Source organism: Miniopterus natalensis, chromosome 16 (genome assembly GCF_054644295.1).
Source record: "Miniopterus natalensis isolate mMinNat1 chromosome 16, mMinNat1.hap1, whole genome shotgun sequence".
Classification (NCBI taxonomy): domain Eukaryota; kingdom Metazoa; phylum Chordata; class Mammalia; order Chiroptera; family Miniopteridae; genus Miniopterus; species Miniopterus natalensis.
In genome coordinates, this window is record NC_142096.1 from 22,042,498 (window position 1) to 22,063,268 (window position 20,771).

The 20,771-nt window shown below is 42.5% G+C and overlaps 1 protein-coding gene across 1 annotated transcript; it reads right to left on the reverse strand.

The window, feature by feature from the left end:
* Positions 1-1,267: 1,267 nt before the first annotated feature.
* On the reverse strand, positions 1,268-20,206 carry GGH (gamma-glutamyl hydrolase). Its single transcript, XM_087825401.1, has 9 exons — positions 20,075-20,206; positions 16,126-16,240; positions 13,194-13,244; positions 10,544-10,628; positions 7,490-7,628; positions 5,286-5,392; positions 5,113-5,203; positions 2,964-3,101; positions 1,268-1,636 (listed from the first exon to the last, which is right to left on the reverse strand). Exons 1-9 carry the CDS (start codon positions 20,175-20,177, stop codon positions 1,515-1,517), a joined length of 951 nt encoding a protein of 316 aa, XP_087681527.1. The 5' UTR covers positions 20,178-20,206; the 3' UTR covers positions 1,268-1,514.
* Between the last annotated feature and the right edge of the window lie 565 nt (positions 20,207-20,771).

The window sequence follows — 20,771 nt, forward strand, 5'->3', positions numbered from 1 at the left end:
AACAAGGTTTCTGTTTCTAAGGAGCAAAAGACCCTATTTATTTAATTCTCCCCATTTGAACAAAGGGGTATATTTTCCGGCTATTCTGATAGGTAACAGCACGTATGTTGGGCTGTCCCGTTACTGCAGAGGAGGGAGGGGAAATAAGGAGAGGGCACCTACTGAGGGCCCACCATGTGCCAGGTTCTGGGCCTGAATAATTTAACGTGGCTTATCACTGTGCTTTTAGAAGCTGCAAGACCATCCTAACCCATCTCAACCATAGAAACTCAGCCTGACAAGGTATTGACACTTTCCTGCTCTGCAGTATGGAAATGGACAGAGCCAACGTCCCTTCATAAAACATATTCTGCCAGACCAGTTACATACATGTGAGGGCACTCAGAAATACCTGGCTAAACAGACGTGACAAGTTCTGTCCTTAAGTCCAACATTCCCATTCCATTTGAGATGGTCCACGTAGGCAAGAGAAAAGGCAGTGCTGAAGGGAAGAACTTGGGCAACTGTTCCCTAAAAGCACTTAGGAAATCGGCTGTGGGCTGGGAAGGGCTCACAATAGCTGCAGGAGGAAGGCCCCCCGACCCAGTCCTTCTTATCCCTTTGGTTGGCCCGTGGCCCAAAGCTTAGGCCTTAACTCAGTGTCTTCAGAGTGTGGGTCTTACCTTTCTGTACATACAGTCACTCATCTCCCCCAGCCCCTTCCCCAATCACGCTCCGTTTCCCATGTTTCCACCTCTCTAGCAGCAGCTATGGAGGCCCAAGGAGAACAGATGCATAAACTCTGTCAGAAACAGCTCCAAAAATCCTCCCTCTCTCCCAACTGCTTGGCTGTCCTCAAGGAATTCCTCAATTTCAGAGTTTGTGAGAGTCTATGGGATGGTGAGGGGTGGAAGAGGGAAGCACAGAATGACAAATATATTAAAATGCACTCCAAATAAATGTATGACAGCATTCAAATTATTTTCCAAGGGGAGAAAAGTCCATTCACCAAGTCACAAGTACTTACTGAGGGCCTACTGTGCTGGACATCGTGGGAGATAAAATGTTCCAAGACACAGACTCTGCTTTCAGGAGGTGTGCACTTTAGCTGTGGAGCTAAAACAGCAGAAAGGGAAATACCTGGGTATGTACACACACACAAGCACGCCTGACACTCCAAGGAGAGAGATACCACAGCGAACTAGGGAGTCTTCAGCAAGGACAGTCTGGCTGGGTAAGGGGTGGTATTTATTTCTGGAATCAATCAGAAAAAATTAAATAGTTGTATTTTCAATAAATTTATTTTTTCCTGCTCTTGAGATAAAAGCAAGTCTTTACAGGAAATACACTATGATTCCTTATCTGCCTCGTGATTATCAAATGGGATTACTTAGTCAAACACTGAATGAAGATTCAGAGACAAGTGACATCACAAAGAAGGACTCTCTGTGGCTTTCCATCACTGCCCTGGGTATCAAGTTATTAGAACAATTTCATCATGGAATTATGCAAAATCTGTTAGATGCGGAAGGCTTTCAGTTAAACATGTAACTCTGCTGAAACGAAGAGATGTTTCCAGTGTAAACAGGGTGGAACTGATAGATCAGCGCCTCCTCCTCTTCAGCCTCGGAGTCGAAACGATGACTGTTCCTCCGAGCTGCAGGGAGAAGAAGCCGTGAATGTGTAAAAAGACGGGGTATGATTTTCAAAAGGCTACTTTACAACATCTCCTTACCAGCAGCACTGAGTGGGAAACTGGCACCGAAAAGGAGACATGCACAACTCGCAGGACTTGCAGAACTTCCCACCAGTAAAGCAGCCCGACGCAGAGCCTGGGGACGGAAACCTACACAGGGCAAGGGCCTAACACTCAAGAAGCCTAGTCTAGTAACCACACAGAGTCATAGAGAGCAATGTTTTTATAGTCTGTCTTCACCGAGGTGCCTGAAGAGCAAAGAGGAAGGAGAGACTGGCAGGGCTGAGGCAGATGGAGAAGTGAGGCAGTTCCCACAGATCAGGCAGAAATGTGACAGGCACAGAGGCACAGAGAAGTGGGTGTGGGCCAAGTCTGGATGTAAGAAGGTAAGGCCCAGATTTTATCCTAAAGTCAAGATAAAGTAACTACCGGCTTTTATGGCATGTTTTAAAAGAAGGATATTGGAAAATAAAGACCAAATAATAGCCCTGCCATGAGACTGCTCTGCCTGCTCTCCTTTACTCCGACACACACATGAAAATGTTTCTTGGGACTAGTGTTTTCTTAAATTTGGAGTTTTTGTCACGAAACTACCCATTCATATGAGCATAATTCTACACCAGAGGGAACTCAGTGTGGGCAGGAGGGTTCTGAAAACTTAGGCCAAGCTTGGAGAGAGGCAAGAAGGCTCGCTCAGGTTTCCAGTGGCCACGCCTCGCCAGACTGATGCCCATCCCTCGCAAGTGGTGTTTGTAGCTGTCTTATCCCAGGATCACTCAACTAAAACATACCCATCAACAACCAAATTCTCAAGTCTACTCACAAACACAGCATGAAAAAAACAAGCAAAGCTGAACTTCCTCCTATGTGCCGATGCCTACAGAGAGGCAGCCTTGAAGTCCCAGAAGGATGGGCAGACACTCAGTTTATAGAATTGCCTTGAAAATATAACATCTAATTCTCAGAGAACGTTATAATTAAAGCATTACTCCTACAATGAAGACGAATGGGGAAGGATCTTAAAGAAAAAGGAAGAAATAAAAGAATTCAACAGTCTTTCCACCGTTGTTCAAGAATTCGTAGCACTTTAGCGAGCACAATACAATATTAATTGAAATCACTGTCCTGGTTTTATTAATGCCTAACACCTCAATTTCAGGGCTTTCACATAATTGTTTTAAGTTCAAAACAGAGCATTTACAGGGCAAGAGTATATCAAAGTTCAGATGGGGGCATTGCCTTCAAAATTATACTAATAGAGTGATTAAATTATATACCCACATATTACCTTCAGAAACAAAGAACTCGGCTAAATAAAATGCAGCCTTCACAGCGCTAGGTGCATGGGAAATGCCATCGAATGACCCCCACTCATAAGGAGGTTTCTCTGGATGCCACTGGACGCCATACACTGGATACTTGTATCCTGCAGGAAGAAAGCAAACTAGTAAGTAGTTAGTAGTAAGAATGTCTCCAATGTTACTTAAAATTAAATTACGTTTTATGTCCTATGTAAAACATACTATAACTCACCATGTCAGACAAAGTAAAATTGTGCGCATTCTCAGACACAAATAAAGAACTTCAGTTCACAGTCACAACAGAGAAATTCACTGATTTTCAACCTTTTACAATTTGTAGTATGATTCGCTTTACTAATCAAAGTAGAGTAAAATAGTTGAGCCTCTGACTATATCCTATATCCTAGTCAAGTGCCCGTTTGATGAGTGACAGTTTCTTCCATGGGTCTCTCCTCCCTTACTTCACACATCTTCACCCCCACCCGCAATGACTGATTCGCACAGAATGAACTATGCCAGCATTTCTGGTGTCCTTTTACATAAGCCAAGCCAGCTTGTCTCAGCCTAAGCTGTGTTTCTCTGGAATGGTCCATGACTTCATGGTGCCAATTTTTAAAATAGTTTTTAAAAGTTTAAATTTGATGTGAAAGATCTTTGGTAATGTAGTTCAATTATTTTAGAATTCTTAAATATCTTTATATACATATACGTGATGATTCCCTAGGAGTTACTTCAAAAAATATTCTAGTATGAGGGGAAAGTAGGTATGAAATAAGAATGGCCACATACGTGCTAATAGTCGTTGAAACTTAAAGATAAGTACCTGGGGGGTTCACTAGATTACTGACTCTACTTTTATATATGTCTTAAAAATTCCACAATTTTTTAAAAATATGAATATGGATAATATTTACCTTCTGAAAAATGTATATACTCATCTCTTTTCTTCTTCACATATTCCTTTCCTCATTATAATTTTAAAAAAGCACTCCAGTCTATTATTTTTGCTTTGAAACCATAGCTCTGATAGCTATGGGCAAGTACTCGGAGAAACAAAGAGCACTGGCTGAGTAGAAATACCCAAGGAAAAGAGCACTGTCCTCTCACATCCCACGAGTGCTGCCACTGGAGATCATGTCACAAGAAAGAAACATATCTCATCCTTGCCCGCTCGAAGGCGGGTGTGTGGAACAGTTAGGAGACCACCGCGACCAGCCAGGTGGAAGGGGGTTAATGCTAAAGTTTGCGGCTAGGCCTGATAAAGAGGGGGTCACATACCCAAGGAGGACGGGGGTGGGCAGAAAGAAGGTGCTCCTTCAGGCCCCTGGGAGTGGGGCTTCTGTGCAGCCAGATCTCAGGAGGCCCTGAGCGATGGTGGTTCTGGGTTTTAGTTGTGATTTTGATGCGGTTGTGGGAGGCGGGGGTGCAGCTGTGACCTACGCCGTCTTGTTTTCCTGTCCACTCGACTCTTAGAGTCTCTGGCCTGACCATCCTGATTTTCTTACCACTTCACCAGTGTACTTAGGAAGATGTTTTTCTATATGCCAGTTACACCTTTTATTGTTATCTGGAGGAGAATCTGTCAAGGTACTTACTTAATCCACAGTACTCCTGGGTGAAAAGGTGAAGGGATTAAGCAAAAATAATTTGAAAAATAAAAAACTCATGGACACAGACAGCAGTGTGGTGATCATCAGAGGGGAGGGGGATGGGGTGGGGGTAAAAGAGGGTAACGGGGATAAACGGTGATGGAAGGAGACTTGACTCTGAGTGGTGAGTACACAATACAACATACAGATGATGTATTATAGAATTGTACACCAGAAACCTATACAATTTTATTAACTAATGTCACCTTAATTTTTAAAAAAGAAAGAGAAGCCACTTTCTCCATTTATTTCTTTGTCACTCTCTTTCCTTCCCTTCTTCACGCCCCCCCCCAGTACAAGATGACCCAGGTAAACCACAGCTGCTTGGAACATCGACAAAACACAATTCCTGTCTCCAAAAGTGCCCTAACTTCCATCTTCAGGCCTCATAGTTAACATGATTTTATTCAATTAAAAAACTATAAAATCAAAATTAATAAATATAAACATAATATGTGAAAAAGTATACATGCAGAGTGATACTTACCTTCCATTGTTGAAATAAACTCAATCTTGCCATCATTATTTGTAGTTAATACACTGAAAAACTCCTTTAATTTTTCATTCATCGTAAAATTCTGGAGTATAAAAACAAAACAAAATAATTACTCCTATAATTAATCTAAATGCATTGGTTTCATTATGTAATTAATATGATACCGTCTTGGAGAGGCTCCACTTGTGGAAATTTGCAGTCAGAGGCTCTATTGCTAAGGACAGCAACAAGTCAGCAGGAAAATTCCGGAACATTCTGCTCTGCAATATACCTGAAATAATTTAAGTACAAGGGAAACAATTTAAACACAGAAAAAATAAAACCCACTGAAGTCACTAATCTCCAGTCAAAGAGAGGCCATTATTAAGACATAATCAAGACGACTAAGCAAAACACATTGTTTCCATAGAAGTTTTCCAGTCAATTATAAAATGAGTTTAACCTACAAATTCAAATATGCTCCAAAGTTCAGTACTTTTCTTCTGGAACTTTAACATGAATAACTAAAATTCTTCTGATTAGCCATAAAGTAAGCAAGAGAATCCTGAGTTCTCTAGATAGTCCTAAAAAACAGGTACAATTTCCACACGTGTATATTTGTTTTCCCAGGAAAGGATCCAGAACTTGCAACATATTTTCAAAGGTATCTGGGACTTAAAGGGTTAAAAATACCAACGATGTAGAAAAGAACATCAGCCAGGCCAAGAAATTTCTATTCAATAAATTAAAAAAAAAAAAAAAAAAAGAAAAGCAATACAGCTCACCGAAGGCTATGAAGCCTGACACACAGACTCAAATACCAGCAAAGCGATAAAAAATTCCCAATGGTGTTCAAGGCCCTGACGCCAGCTGTTCCTGAATGAGGCCTCTCGTTCAGGATGCTATCTGGCTTCCATCAGAATCCCAATACCTCAGGTAATCAAAGTACCTTACTTCAGTGGAATTCGTTCCTTTTTTGTATAAACTCGGGTTTTACTACATACAACCAAAATGGACTGACCTAATACCTATACTTCCCACAGGGTTCGCACAATGATTTAAGTGAGGTAATGTGAAGAAGAGCTTTGGAAAGTAAAGAGCTTTCTATAGGTTCCATGTATAAACCACTACTACTTTCCATCCAAAATGCTTATGAGAACAGAAGAGCTGGTAGCTTTCAATTCTGAGGATTCAGAGATCAATGAACCTACAAGAGTTATTATCTGTCTACAGAGGGGTATAATAAAGAATTTGTCAGGTTTCTTGAGTTCCCCACCAGACTGGGACCTTCTAAAGCCCTTGGGCTTTCCTGAGTGCTAGCAGTGTCTGTAATGCTAATGAGGTGATTCATAATAGGCCCCCAGAGATCCTCAGGCTGAGGCCAGTCATCAGAAAGACTAACCCCAGGATGAGAGTAGGTCAGGACTCTGAGCCAGGGATAGGAGGGGGACCAGAGACTGAGTTCAGTCCCACAGCCAATGATTTTACCAATCATGCCTTGGCAATGGAACACCAATAAAAACTCTCAACACAAAGCCCACTGGAGTGAACATGCTGATATGCCAGGAGGGTGACGTGTGCCGACTCAACAGGGAGAGGGAATGGAAGCCCTGCGCTGCCTCCCAGGCCTCATCCTAGGTAAAACCTTTACAATGAAACTGCTATTGTAAATGCAGCTCTTCATGAGTTCTGTCAGTCATTCTAACGAATTATAGAACCTAAGGGGGTTCCTTAGGAATCTCCAAATTTGTGGCCAGTTGGTCAGAAGTGTGGGTGGTCTGGAGACATGAATTGAGACCAGTGTCTGAAATAAGGGCAGTCTAGTCGGGGAGATGCCCTTTGACTGGGAGTCTGCACTAACTCCAGGTGGTTAGCAGAGCTGAACTGCAGTACCCCCCGGCTGGGGTGAAACAGAGAACACAGCCAAGGGAAAGGCGCTGTACTGTAATAATAACAGCCAATACTTATCAGAGTTGTAAAGTACTTAGCACGGTACGTGGAAAACATAATCTTATTTAATCCCCACAAACAACCCTAAGAGGTAAACTTTTTTAAAAAATCATGAAGTTAAGAGAGGTTAAATGATTCCCGAAGGCAACAGTAACAAAGTCAGGACTCCAAACCAAGTAGAATGTTAGAGTTCTTAGTCATGTGTGGTCCTCAGAGTACTAGAAGTAAAGAGTTATCAAAATTCAAAATTCCTTAAGCCATCCTTACAATTTAAGTACAAAAGTGATCATTTACATCCTCCACCTGTGTAAATAACTTAAAAATTAATCAATGTTATGAGCTCTTTTCACTTGGTATTTGCTACTTTTCACTTGATATTTGCTACTTACTAATCCTTCCCAGTTGATGTTTTTTAAAGGGTCAAAAAGAGAATTCTTACCTTTAGTGAAGTTCAGCGGCATTGTAATTCCAACGGTATCTGTGTGAGTTAATAAACACTCTCCACTGACCAGATATGAAAGCTCTTCAAATCCAAGGCATGTGCCCCACACAGGAAAATAGTCTCCATCATCAAAACTCTTGGAAAGAGAAAGCTAAGCTTATTCAAACTTTTCAAAACAAAAAATTGTACATTTGTTTGTCATTACAAGGCAGGCACCTGAGTTATACATGGATTTCTGAAGAATTTTCCATGTTCCAAAAGTAAGCTACCACTTAACTTCCAAGTTCCCACATAATAATTCCATTTTAATCAAACGAATTATCCAAGCTCAGTTGTGCTGGGAAAGAGACTGACATCTGCCAGTCAACTACCAAATAATACAAGTAACAGAGACTATAAATATCAAAGACAATGCTAGATAAAATGCCTATTTTTACATCTTCTATAAATCGTGTCACTTTGGATAATTGTCTGCTTTTGAACACACTCCTTCCTCCATTATCTCAGAATTTATACTAATTGCTGCATTCAGCTAATCAGATTTAAATTAGGTGAAATCCCATGATCTGGAAGGAAAGAAACAATAAGGAAAAGGCTAAGCAAAAGTAAAATAGGTTTTCATAAAGTAAAAGTTGTCAACTAAAAAAGTACAAGTATACTGGGTTTCTTTAAAGGAAGTCGCAACTAGCACGACTAGGGAAAAAGTGCTCTAAGGGACTGAGTTTTCTGGTTAACTGAGGATTAAAACCATATGCACTAATCAGTACAAAAATGAGTTTTGTAACTTTTCCAAATGCAGCAATTTTCCTGCAGACTGTAAAATATAACCTAATGATAACTCATTTAAAATGAGGAAATTGTTGGGGGGTTTTCCTTTGTTTAATCTTCATCCAGGGACGTTTTTATTAATTTTTTGAGAGGGAGAGAGAGAGAAAAGGGGGGGGGAAGGGAGAGAGAGAGAAATATCCATCGGCTGCCTCCGTATGCATCCCAACCAGCAATCAAACCCACAACCTAGGTCTGTGCCCTGACCAGAAATCAAACCCAAAACCTTTTGGCGTATAGGACGACACTCCAACCAACAGAGCAACCTGACCAAGGCTGGGGGTTTTTTCTGTTCCTCACTGAGAAAAATAATTACATTAATTCTGATACTTTCTATCCCAAGGTAGAACTTTTAACATTTTATCTACAGGTCTGGCAAATTTTATTTTTAGATGTTAAAATTGTATACCTTGACTTGAAGGGTCTTACTGTATTTACTTATAATAAACACAAAAAAGGGTTTAACTATTCCCTGTTTCCATATGTACCAAATATAATTTCTCAACTAAATATTAAGCCCCCGCTTGCTGGAACCACACGTCTTTTACTCGCTGTGATCCCCTGCAGCCTGGCGGAGCAGAGGGCCCAGGCGGACCTGAACAGATCTAAGGGACTACTCACGCCCCAGGGCTGCTTCAGTCAAGGCTCCGTGGTCCCCGGTGACTAGAGCTAAATAAGAAGTGCAAGGGTGATAAGCTGTTCCCTTTGTTTGGAAATCTTCAAGCAGCTGATTAAATATACTTTTTAAATAGATTGTTGGGCCTTATGGGTTATGCGGCTCCTTTTTGTTTTTTAATTGAGCAAACTGGTCACATGAGTCTCTAGACAGAAAAGGAAGAATGACTAATAACATTCACATGTATTTCTCAAATGCATTTTAAATCATATTATAAAATCTCAATTTTGTTCACTCGTATTTATTTTTTTAAATCCTGAGCTAGTACTAAACACATGGAACCATTCAATGTGAAATGAGGAACACCTCAAAGGGTGTCAGAACCATAAAGTGTGATGAGACATGAACAGCTAACTTCAAGATACTCTGTCTACTGAACTACAAGCTCCTTAAGGTCACGGAACCTCTCATAGTACACAGTTGGAGCCAAATAAATGTTTGAACAATTCTACAACAAAATACTCTAAAAGTGCAGAGGAGTGGGATGCCACTGAGGCTGGAGGAGGCACAGAAATCTCTACAGAATAGAGCCTTAGCCTTGAAAGGCAGCGGAGACGTGAATGGGGGGACGCAGTAGAAACAGACCAGCCAGGCTTAAAAGGACGACACAGAATGCATGCTGCAAATACCAGCCTGGCTTCAACCCCTAGCAGGAGGAAAGGCTGGGCCGGGTGGGCTGTGGACACACTATCCGTCTTCCGCCAAGGGCTATAAAAGACTACAGGTAATTTAGCCTAGCCATTAAAAGTTTTCAAACAAGTGTTTCATATGCTAAATGCAGCTTTTTAGGGAAATATTTAAGGGGGAGGGAGAGTTACTAGGTCAAGCATTACTGATTAGAAAATTACTACTGTTAAGAGTTCAGGGAGAAATGGTAAGAGTCTGAGCTATGGTGCAAAGGCGGACCCAACGTGACACATGACAAGGAGTCAAGAGGTTCTGCTTGGAAACTGAAAATGAAGTTAAGGTCCCTGTGAAGATCCATCACCTAGGCTGGAATGAGTCTGGACAAAGCAGCTTTCAAGAGGAGGTGAAAATTGGTGGCATGTGAACAACGCCCAGTACATAATAAGAACAGCTTTCTAAGCCACCGTGAGGGCCTGGTTCACATCAGCGAGCGAACAGGGAAGGCCAGCCAGGGGGCTCTGAAGGTCCCCTGGAGCCCAGAATGAAATGAAATAGAAAACGAGCGCTAGCGCCACTGGCTGCTCATGAGCACACACCTCAGGAGGAAACGGTGATGAAGCTGGGGTAACTGTGAGGGAAGCATCCCCATGGAGAATTACAAAAACCCATCTGGCACTGGCCAGTGTGGCTCAGTTGGTTGAATGCTGTCCCTGGCACCAAAAGGTCACTGGTTCGATTCCGGTCATGGCACAAGCCTGGGTTTCGGGCTCAATCCCCAGTCGGGGGCTTGCAGGAGGCAGCCTGTCCATGTTTCCCTCACTCCCTTTCCTTTCCCCCTCTCTCAAAAAGATAAAGAAAAACTTTTTTTTTTTTTTTTTTTTAAACCCACCCGTCTGGAATAATAAGAAACAACTGGTATTTACCTGTATGGCAAGGTCGTAAAATATTTTGGCCGTGTTGGCATAACCTGACTTCCTGAGGTTAACGCTTCCTCCAGGGAACAGGACCCTGAAACAACATCCAAAAGGGTGCATTTCAACCCTCCCCGCCGAAGCCAAACAATCTTTTTATTTCAAAACAACTTTTTCCTCATAACATGAGCAGCAAGACCATTACAGAAAATGAGAAAACTAAGGCAAAAGAAAATATAAAATATTTACAATCCTACCCATCTGTAAATTATTGCAGTTAAGAATACTTTTGTGCCTATTCTTCCAAAACTTCTTTAATAAACAAGTTTCTTTTTCGTATAGATAACTTAAAGGTAAATAAAGGGGATGGGGGAGACAGTACACACAGCTAGAACTCAAGTAGAGATAAAATTCTAAGTGCAGATAGGTTTAAATTAAGGTGATCCGTGATGCCAAAATCGGAGGTCCATTAATTATGAGACAATTTTGGCTCACAAAGAAGTTTTTCTTAACCATAAAGAACTGATCATAAGAATATATGTAGGCTAAAATTAAATACCTATGAGAATTTAATTATTTAATACCACCCTGAAATCTCTTCAGAAGCAAGCATGGGATTTGAAAATTTTGAAAAAGAACACAATCACACTTCTAGAAGTCTAGGGAGGAAAAGGGGGGGAGTAACAAACACTTGATTTTATTTTATTCTACCCATAAAGGTGAGGTATAAAAACATACTTACTATGTTTTTATTACTATGTTTTTATATCAACTTTGTAAATTAACTCTAAATTTTAAACATTATAACAGGTCTTGAAATAAGCATAGTACAAAGAGATTATAAAAGTTAGATTAAATGTATTAACATTTTGAAAATACTTAAATATGAATTTGAGATACGTGAAATAACACTTTTGAGATTGTTGTTCATTCAACAACTATATTCTGCTTCTGGCATGGGCCAGGCTCAGTATTAGCCTGGAAAACCAAAGATGAGTAAGTTTTGCTGTTAGTAAGATCATAGTCCAGTAGAAAACATATAAATTATGAGGTGGAACACCTGACACAAAACTATGCAGAAAACACTACAATTAAAAGTGGCTCAGTGAAGACTCATTAGCAGTTCTCCCTTTTCATGGACTCAGTACTGAAAACGCTACCTCTGATCAAATCTGTATGTTGAGGCCCAAAGTCCTTTCATAAAGGAAAGCTTGACTGTCCCTCCCAGCGGACAAATCCCCTTAAAGCCAGGCTCTGCCTTTGCATCTCTGTGCACCTCCACAACAGGAGGGGTCGACTGCGTCACAGGGTCGGTAAAGGTGCTTCTGAGGTTGCACAGAGTGCTGCTCATTTTCTCGTGTCCATGTTGAGGTTCTATCACACAGTCCGGCCTGAGGCACTGCACATAATGGGCATTTTAAATGTTTTACTAAATTGAACTGTTTTATAGTAAATATTTACTAACCAAATTGAACTGAAGACTGAAGGCAAGTTTTGAACACAGACTTTTTAAATAATTGTAATAAATGGACACAGCTTAAAATGTTTTTTAGAAAGCTCATTTTATAAAAAAGCTTTACAGTAAAACAGACTCCCTCCATCCCACTCCCAATCAGAAGCCACCCGCGATAAAATCTGTTGTGTTGACTTGACAGATTTCTGTAATACACATCTCCTCACCTCCACCTTAAGAACCAAAGTAAATGGGATGATACCACACACACCATTACGTGCCTTGCTTTTTTCATATAGTATCACATTATTCATGTAACAACAGTGGTCCAAAGCAGCATCTACAGATATCCTGATTTTTAATCTGTCATGCGTTCTATCATATGCATGTAGTCTCCTTTATTTACCCAATTCCCAACTGATGGACTAATGCGTGACTTTGAAATGGAGTCTATTTCAAACACTATTACAGTGCATATGTTTGGACCCAACTCTTCATATGTGGTGGGAATATAAAATAAAATTTCTTACAAAGGATTTCCTGGCTCAAAGGGTATATGCATTTTTAATTTCCATAGGTACAGCAAAACTGCCCCCCAAAAGGCTACATAACTTACACATTCCTAAGTAATGTATGGAAATATTCATTTTGTCATACCCTCACCATACAACTTAACAGATTTTCCGACCTTTGCTAACTTGATAGTTTTAAAAATGGTTTTTAACTGCTATAATTAGCTTTCCTTTAATTACGAGTAATGTTGAACATTTTTTCATATTATTCAAAGTTTTTTCTGTGAGCTAACCAGTCATATCTTTTGGGGTGATGCCAAGTTCTATTCAAATTACCTTCTGAAAGAGAACCGATTAATATCCTTAGGCTTAAGCCTTATAAATCCCCCAAGCAAGCAGTACTCTATGCTATTCAAAGTGGCTTCAAAATACTTAAGACAGGCATTAAAAGAACAAAGACTATGTCACACATTTAAAAAAATGATATATGTCTGCTGTATAACATTAATGTCTTAACCTTCCTTCTCCGCAGGACTCTGGCATCTCTTTCTCAACAATATAATTCCTCTAAAGAAATCAGAAAACTAATGATACACCACTGTAACCACTGAAACACGTGGAATGTTTATATGCACTTTTTTGCAAGAGCAGAATACAGAGATCTTACACACTATTCGAGCCAGTGCTGCCCACTTACCCATTAATAGATTGGAAAAGCTTTTCATACTCTTCATTTTCGAGATCAAGCCTGAAAACAAGAAAAAGAGTGACAAAACATCCATTTCCCAAACCTAAGAAAATAGTCAGGCTCTAAATGAAGTCACCACATTAATTTTTTAAAGCCAGATAAAAAATAATTCTTAAATACTAGGTAATATTACCGCTCTACCTTCCCAGAGGCATCTTTTCAAACTACATGAAAGCCACATAATTATATCCTTGTTTTGCTAATTAGACAAGTAAACATGTTTTTCTGTGGTCTAATATAATTTAATATTGTTAAGTATGTGTTCATATGCAAAATATTAAAGACCATGATATTTGGGGATACAGAGAACAAATTAATGGTTACCAGATGGGAGGGGGTTGGCAGACTGGGTGAAAAAGGTGAAGGGGCCCAGCGGACCGGGGCTCAGCGGTGAGCATTGACCTAGGATCCAGGAGATCGGGGTTCGATTCCTGTCAGGGCACATGCCCGGGTTGCAGGCTAGGCAGCTGATCAATGACTCTCTCATCATTGATGTTTCTCTCTCTCTCTCTCTCCCTTCCTTTCCTCTCTCTGAGATCAATAAAGATATGTTTAAAAAAAAAAAACAGAAAAAGGTGAAGGAATTAAGATGTACAAGTTGCCACATATAATAAGAGTCATAGGGATGTAAAGCACAGCATAAGAAATATAGTCAATAATATTGTAATAGCTATGTATGGTGTCAGATGTTTACTAAACAGACTTACCGGGGGATCACTTTATAAGTTATACAAATGCCTAATCATTATGTTGTACACCTGAAACTAATATAATATTGTATATGTCAACAGTAATTGAAAAATGAAAAAATTACTTTTTTAGAAACATGAGATTTAAGCACTGGTAATTTCTCTGCTTAGCCAATCAGTAATTTTATGTGATGTCTAAATAGAGATTTAATTAACATGCCTATCTTAACTACAAGCAGCTTTGGCAGATAAAAACAATATATAGAAAAGCTTGGACCCTGCTTCACCCCACCCCCACCACCAACTGCAAAGGTCTGGGACGACTGTATTCAAAGAGTCGAGATCTAGGGACAGACTACATGCAGATCACTGTAGGCTGGCTTAATCTGCCCAGGTAATTATTCTGAGGCACCTCCATCAAACGTTCTGTGAAAACCTCCTAACAACCACTGTGTTACTGATGATTTTACCCCCTTCTCCAGAGAAGACGGATGGGATTAATCTGTGACAACTGGCTACAACCTTTAATTAAGTCACAGTGAGATGGGTTTGCGCTTCCAGAAGTTCAACAAAACGCAAGAATAAGGGAAGAGAGCACTTGCTTATGAATCCCTCCATTTAGCAATCTTACATTCTGCAAGAGAATGACAAGGCACAGTGCCCTCTCAACCTGCCACAAAAGAAGTGGTAAGCTGACCATCAAAGTATCAGCTACAGTCGATTTCTGCCCCAGGGAAAAGTTTTAGGGGGGTTGAACACCTCTGCCATTATTAAGTAGACACCTCTGATGCCCTGACCTTGGCTGTGCTAGGCCTGCAAATCCCTCTGGGCTCTCCTCTAAGTCCAAATGAGCTTTGCAAGCTCAGGCCTGTTTGGAAGTTATAATAATCCTTTTGGCAGAGACTCCCAAAGCAGTGGGTGCTTACCACTCTCTTACATGGAAGATAAATGGGCAGGTGGCCCTGACTTGGGAAGCGACAAGGGGACGAAATGTGAGTTTACCCATTCCCAGGATTTTGCCAGTTCAATCTGCCCAAATTATGCCAACAAAGAGGGATCCATTCAGGACCCAGAATCTTCACCATGGATATTTAAACAAGGATGGGCAACCACCACCCTCAGGAAACAGAATGGATTGAGACCATTCATCTGCACCCCAGGGACTCCTGACAGCTAGCCATGCAGGCCAGTTTCAGTCATTTCATTAATTCTAAGTAAGTGGCTCCCACATTGCCCATGACTGAAGTTTTGACCCCTGCCTATCACCATTAAGGGCCTTAGTTGTTGAATGCTGGGGGAGAGGGTTGTCACAAACTCAGGGGCCTGCCAGGGAAGACAGTCCAAGTCACATGCTCTGATTATAGATGTTACTTGCATGTTGTCAGACTTCCTTGAAGCAAAAGAGCCTCTCAAGGGGTATGAGAAATAGTTCACTCTTTAACTAAAAAAATACAGTTTAAGCCTACATCTCCCATTCTCCTTCTCTCTTCTAAACCGCACAAACTCGCTCCCCGCGTTCAAAATGCAGAAATGAACCCGACATTATCAGTGCAACCCTCTGTCTCATTCTACGTTAGGTAATCCTTTGCAGGTTACTCTCGGGATTTAGCTGCCAGGTAGTACATTGTTTTATAGGATTGTATGATTCTAGTTCAAAGCAATTTATTTAAAAAATAACTTTGGGAACTCAAGCTTGAAATCAAACTCTATGCTGACAGTCACACTTTCAGTGTCTGTTACACATGCCAGTACTTGGTGAGTCATCGGTTTCAAAACTTCCCCAGTTTCAAAACTTCTTTCTTGTCTGTTCCTCTCTGTGCCCTTCCATTCCATTAGTCATCAAGTCGTGTTGATTTCTCTTTAAATAACATTTACCTATCAGTCCTACAACCACTCCTCTAAGCCAAGCCCTCACCACCTTCATGGGGAGTAAAAACACAACTATCGTTTCATTCTCTGTCTAATACATATGACATACCTCTAATGGCATCAGAGATAACTATAACTTCATACTTCAAACAATTTAGTGAGAGACTTTAAGCATCAGATTTGTGGCAAAAATCAGGTGCAATGTTATCACATTTAAATGTTGCAATTAAAAGAGAAGGCAATTGTTTCAGAGAGAGGAAAGCTCATTTTAAAGGTAAAACAGCAGTTTTTACTTATACTGTGTAAAAAATATTGAATCATACCTTATTGGCACAACTCTTGCACCTGCAGACTCCAGATACTTTACATAGGATGCAGCAATATAGTATTTCCCCAGGTTTTCCATTTCCTTAGTACGGCACTTCTGCATTAATATTCCTAAATTACACAAAAAAAAAAAAAGTTCATTTCAGGCAATTTCCCTTTTTCCCATTTTGGAAACTGAAACACATCACAGTAAAAATATCACTACAGTAGTCCCTCCTTATCCAAGGTTTAACTTTGTGAAATTTTGGTTACCCATGGTCACCCGAGGTCTGCAAACATTAAATGAAAAATTTGAGAAATAAACAATTCATAAGTTTTATACTGCACACCATTCTGAAAAGCATAATGAAATCTCGAGCTGTCCACTCCACCCCACCCCAGACATGAGTCCATCCCACCCCAGACATGAATCCATCCCTTTGTCCAGCAACTCCATACTGCAGATGCTCCAGACCATTTAGTCACTTAGTAACTGCCTTGGTGAGCAGATCGACTGCCCCGTATTGCAGTTCAAGTAACGCGTATTTTACCGAATAATGACCCCAAAGTGCAAGAACAGTGCTGGCAATTTGAACGTGGCAAAGAGAAGCTGTGAAGTTCTTCCTTAAGTGGAACGTTGAGTGGAGTACAATAAGAGATTTTGAGAGAAAGACACCACATTCACCTAACTTTCATTACAGCATACAGTTGATTCTTAAATACAGGTTTCAACTGCATGGGTCCACTTATAAACAATTTTTTTCAATAAATACACACTCAGCCCTCTGTATCCCCACATTTGCAGATTCAACCAACCACGGATCAAAAACAGTACTTTTAATCCGGGTTGGGAATCGGCAGATGCTGAGGGTAGACTTAAGTTACATGCGAATTTTCAACTGCACAGGTCAACTATATTGTTATAACTGTTCCATTTTATTATTAGTTATTGTTGCTAATCTCTTACTGAGCCTAATTTATAAATTAAAATTTATCACAGGTATATATGAATAGGAAAAAACAGTATATTTTCAGTACTATCCACGGTTTCAGGTATCCACTGGGGGTCTTGGAACATATCCCCCACAGATACAATTGGACTACTGTGCTTTACTCATTTAATTCACAGAATATGAAGCTTCTCCTGCAAGTACACCCATAGGCTTTATAAAAGGAGTAGTGAGGGCTGATCTGAGTTTTAAGCAGCCTCCTCTCTCTGCCCTCATCAGGGAGGCCAAATAAGCCCCCAAAGCAGATTTGTAACAGCTCCAGCCTCCTTCACACACCCTTAGATCTACAATGGATCTCAGAGTACACACAGATCCTTGTATCTAGAAGGAGCCTCTCCCTTCCCACACACACTCAAAGACATACTGTTTCCTTGACAACAAAACAAGATTGGAAATATCTTCTACCCACATCTCTCCAACGTGAGTAAAATTACCTCAATCCAAGCAAACAACATCTTGCCTCCCCCCAACTATAATAATAGCGTCTTAAAAGTTCTCTCTACATCCTTTCTTAACCCCCACCATCTCCACCCAGTTCTCCACATGGAAAGAAATCTAATCATATCACCATTCATTCATTCACTTAGTATATATTACTGAATCATACTATATACCAAGCACTGAACTATGTACTGGGGACACATTAAGCGAGTAAAACAAAAATCACTGCTCTGTGGCCTTTAATTCCAGCGTGTGGGAGGGAAAGAAGAAAAAAATAAGCAGGATAAAAAGATAAAACACATAGTGCTAGAGAGAAAAGTAAAGCAGAGGGAGAAGGTGTGTGTTTGGGGTTTGGGGGTATCCCATCTATTGGGGGAAGAGGGTCTCTTAAATATGCTTGCCAGGCAAGTCCTCCCTGAGAAGGCAGAACATGACATTTGATCCAGGACCTCAGAGAGGTGAGGGAGCAAGGCACACGCAGGCATCTGCAGGAAGAGAGATTCAGGGTGAGGGAACAGCAAGTACAAGGGCTCTGAGTTAGGTGTGTGCCTGTCACACTGCAAGGGGTCCATAGGCCTGGAGCCCTGTGTGAGATCAGAGAGAGAAATCAGCAGGGTGTACCTCCTTGCTCAAGCACTCCAATGGGTTCCTAAACTTCCATAAATATTACAAGACCACGTGTGCTCTGGCCCACCTACCTCCCCGGCTGCTCTCACAACTGAAACCTCAGCCCCAGCACAATACTGGGTCACATCAAAATATGTCTATCCAGAGAGTACACCTGTGCCCATATCAATCACTACTCCACCATCTGGATCACTTTCAATGTCTCTGTAGGTCACATGAGACATCAGTTCTGTATTCCCAGCTTCTTACAACAGCTGTCCCTTTATCAGGTGCCCAGTTAACATAAACCAAATGCCAAAATTTGTTCAGTAAGACTTTTTCTCCCCATAGATAGGTAGGATCATCTTGACTGAGGAAAATAAAATTTGGTAAAGAATTAGGGAGTGTCATAGGAAATAGGAGTCGTACAGCGCAGGCAAGGGTGAGGTGCCACAAAGGAGTCTTGGGACATGTGAACACAAGGTACCAGAAAGGAGAAAAATATGTACGTGAGAGAGAGCAGGTAAGTTCCACCAACTTATCCCCCTGCCCTTGCCCCACCCACACTCACTTTTCCCATCTTGGGCGAAAAGTTCAGGCTATATTCCCAGCCCCTCAAAACGTGACCAAAATGTCACCCATACTTTAAAGCCATCTTGCAACTTTTTTGGCTTTTCTTTGAATCCTTTGCACTTCCTAACTTAATGCTTTGCAGGGAGTAGGTGTTAACTATTTTGTCTTAGTTGATCAGGGTGTCCAAAAGCATATTCACTTTTTCTATATTTGACCCTGGACTACCACGGTTTCTAGAAAAGGGAAATGAATCCCCGCCTGGCTGGGGGTGGCTCGGAGGTTGAGCAATGACCTAGGATCCAGGAGATGGCGGTTCGATTCCTGGTTAGGGCACATGCCTCGGTTGCGGGCTGATCCCCAGTGGGGGGCGTGTCTATCCAGACAGTACACAGAAGGCTGCGGATCAATGACTCTCTCATCATTGATGTTTCTCTCTCTCTCCCCCTCTCCCGGCACCACAATTCCCAACTCACTACACAGAATTATATTTTGAGTTCATTCTCCTTGGAGAATCTAACCTCTATCTTAAATAGCCATGAAATTAGGCATTCCAATTTCCAAATATTGATACACAACCCATTTGGAAATTGGGCACTGCTAATATGAATGAAAAAAAAAAGCTCATCTCCTTTGCATTTAGTTACAAAATACAGTGCTCCTTTTCGTGGAAGAAAAAAACAGTATAAACGGCATAATATTACAGCTAAAGTTAAACCAATCTTAATTGTCAACATAAATCACTTCTGGCAAATTTTAATTCCAGGCTGACTTCCCCTGGGTACCTTTCCCCTGCCCTGTCTCAAATGTCCCTTCTGACAATTCAAACGGATTTTACTCTTTTTACAACATAAATTTGTTGGAAACGAAAAATTACATGTTTAACACCAAACAGAACTGACACTAGAATGACATTAGCCACTGCTGCCCTCCACTGCTCAAGACGACAAACCCAAGGTATACCATCATTTCCTGAGTGTCTGGTCAACTCGATTTTTATATCTTGAAATACGCCCTCAACCAGTGACATTTCAATGAATTTCATGCATGCACGGAATCTCTTTAATTAGTAGAAATTCCTAGCTATGTACACAGAAGACAAATCCGCGAGGTGTGCAGAGCTGCCACCCCTGCGCCCCGTCCCCTGCCCCCCTCTAAAGCCCGGTGACACCGCCCAGCAGCAGGCAGGTTTCAGCACCACCCGAGGGGCGCGCGGCGCGGCTGCGGGCGGTGCGCTCGGGCAGGCGCCGCGCTCCCGCTCGCGGTCCCCCGCAGCCCCGCCGCCCCCCGCGGAGCGCGCGGCAGGGGCGCCCGGCGCGGACCCGCCCCGCCTCCTTACCGATGATGGGCTTCCCGGTGGAGACGGGGGCGGCCGCCAGCAGGCTCGCCGCCGCGCACAGCAGCAGGCCCAGCACGCACAGCGAGGGCCCGGGGCTCGCCATGGCGCACGCCGCCTCCCGCCGCCTTTCAAAGGCACTGCTGCGGGGCGGCCGGGAGTGGCGGGGCGCCGAGGGCCGCGCGGGAGGGCGGCGGGCGGGGCGGGGCTCCGCCGCGGGGCCCTATGGGAATCGCAGTCCCGGCGCGCGGGCTCTCCGGCCGCGGGGCGGAGGCGGGAGGCTCTGGGGGCTCGGTCCTCGCGGGCGCCGCATCGATCTGCCCCCCGCGACCCCGCGACCCCGCGACCCCGCGACGCGCGCGCCTGCGGAGGCCCCGGATCGGCTCCGCGCGTGCCGGGTGGTCTCCACGTGCTCTGCTGTCCCTTTCAACTGTTCCTAGATGTGGCGAGGTCACCGTCCCTGCGCCGGGGCGCGCAGACCCTGGAAGGGGAGGCTCCTTGCGTCCCAGGCGGCCGCGTCGCCAGGCAGCAGGGGGGCTGGCGAGAGGTTCTAGAAGGCGCCCGAGAACTTGGCGCGCCTCGCGCCCGCGCCGGGCCGCCCGGGCATTGTCCCGGGAACGCTGCCGCCGCGCGGGCCTCGGCGTTCGACGGCGGGGCGCTGGGCGTCGGGGGCGCTCCCCGCCCGCCCGTTCTTCCCAGG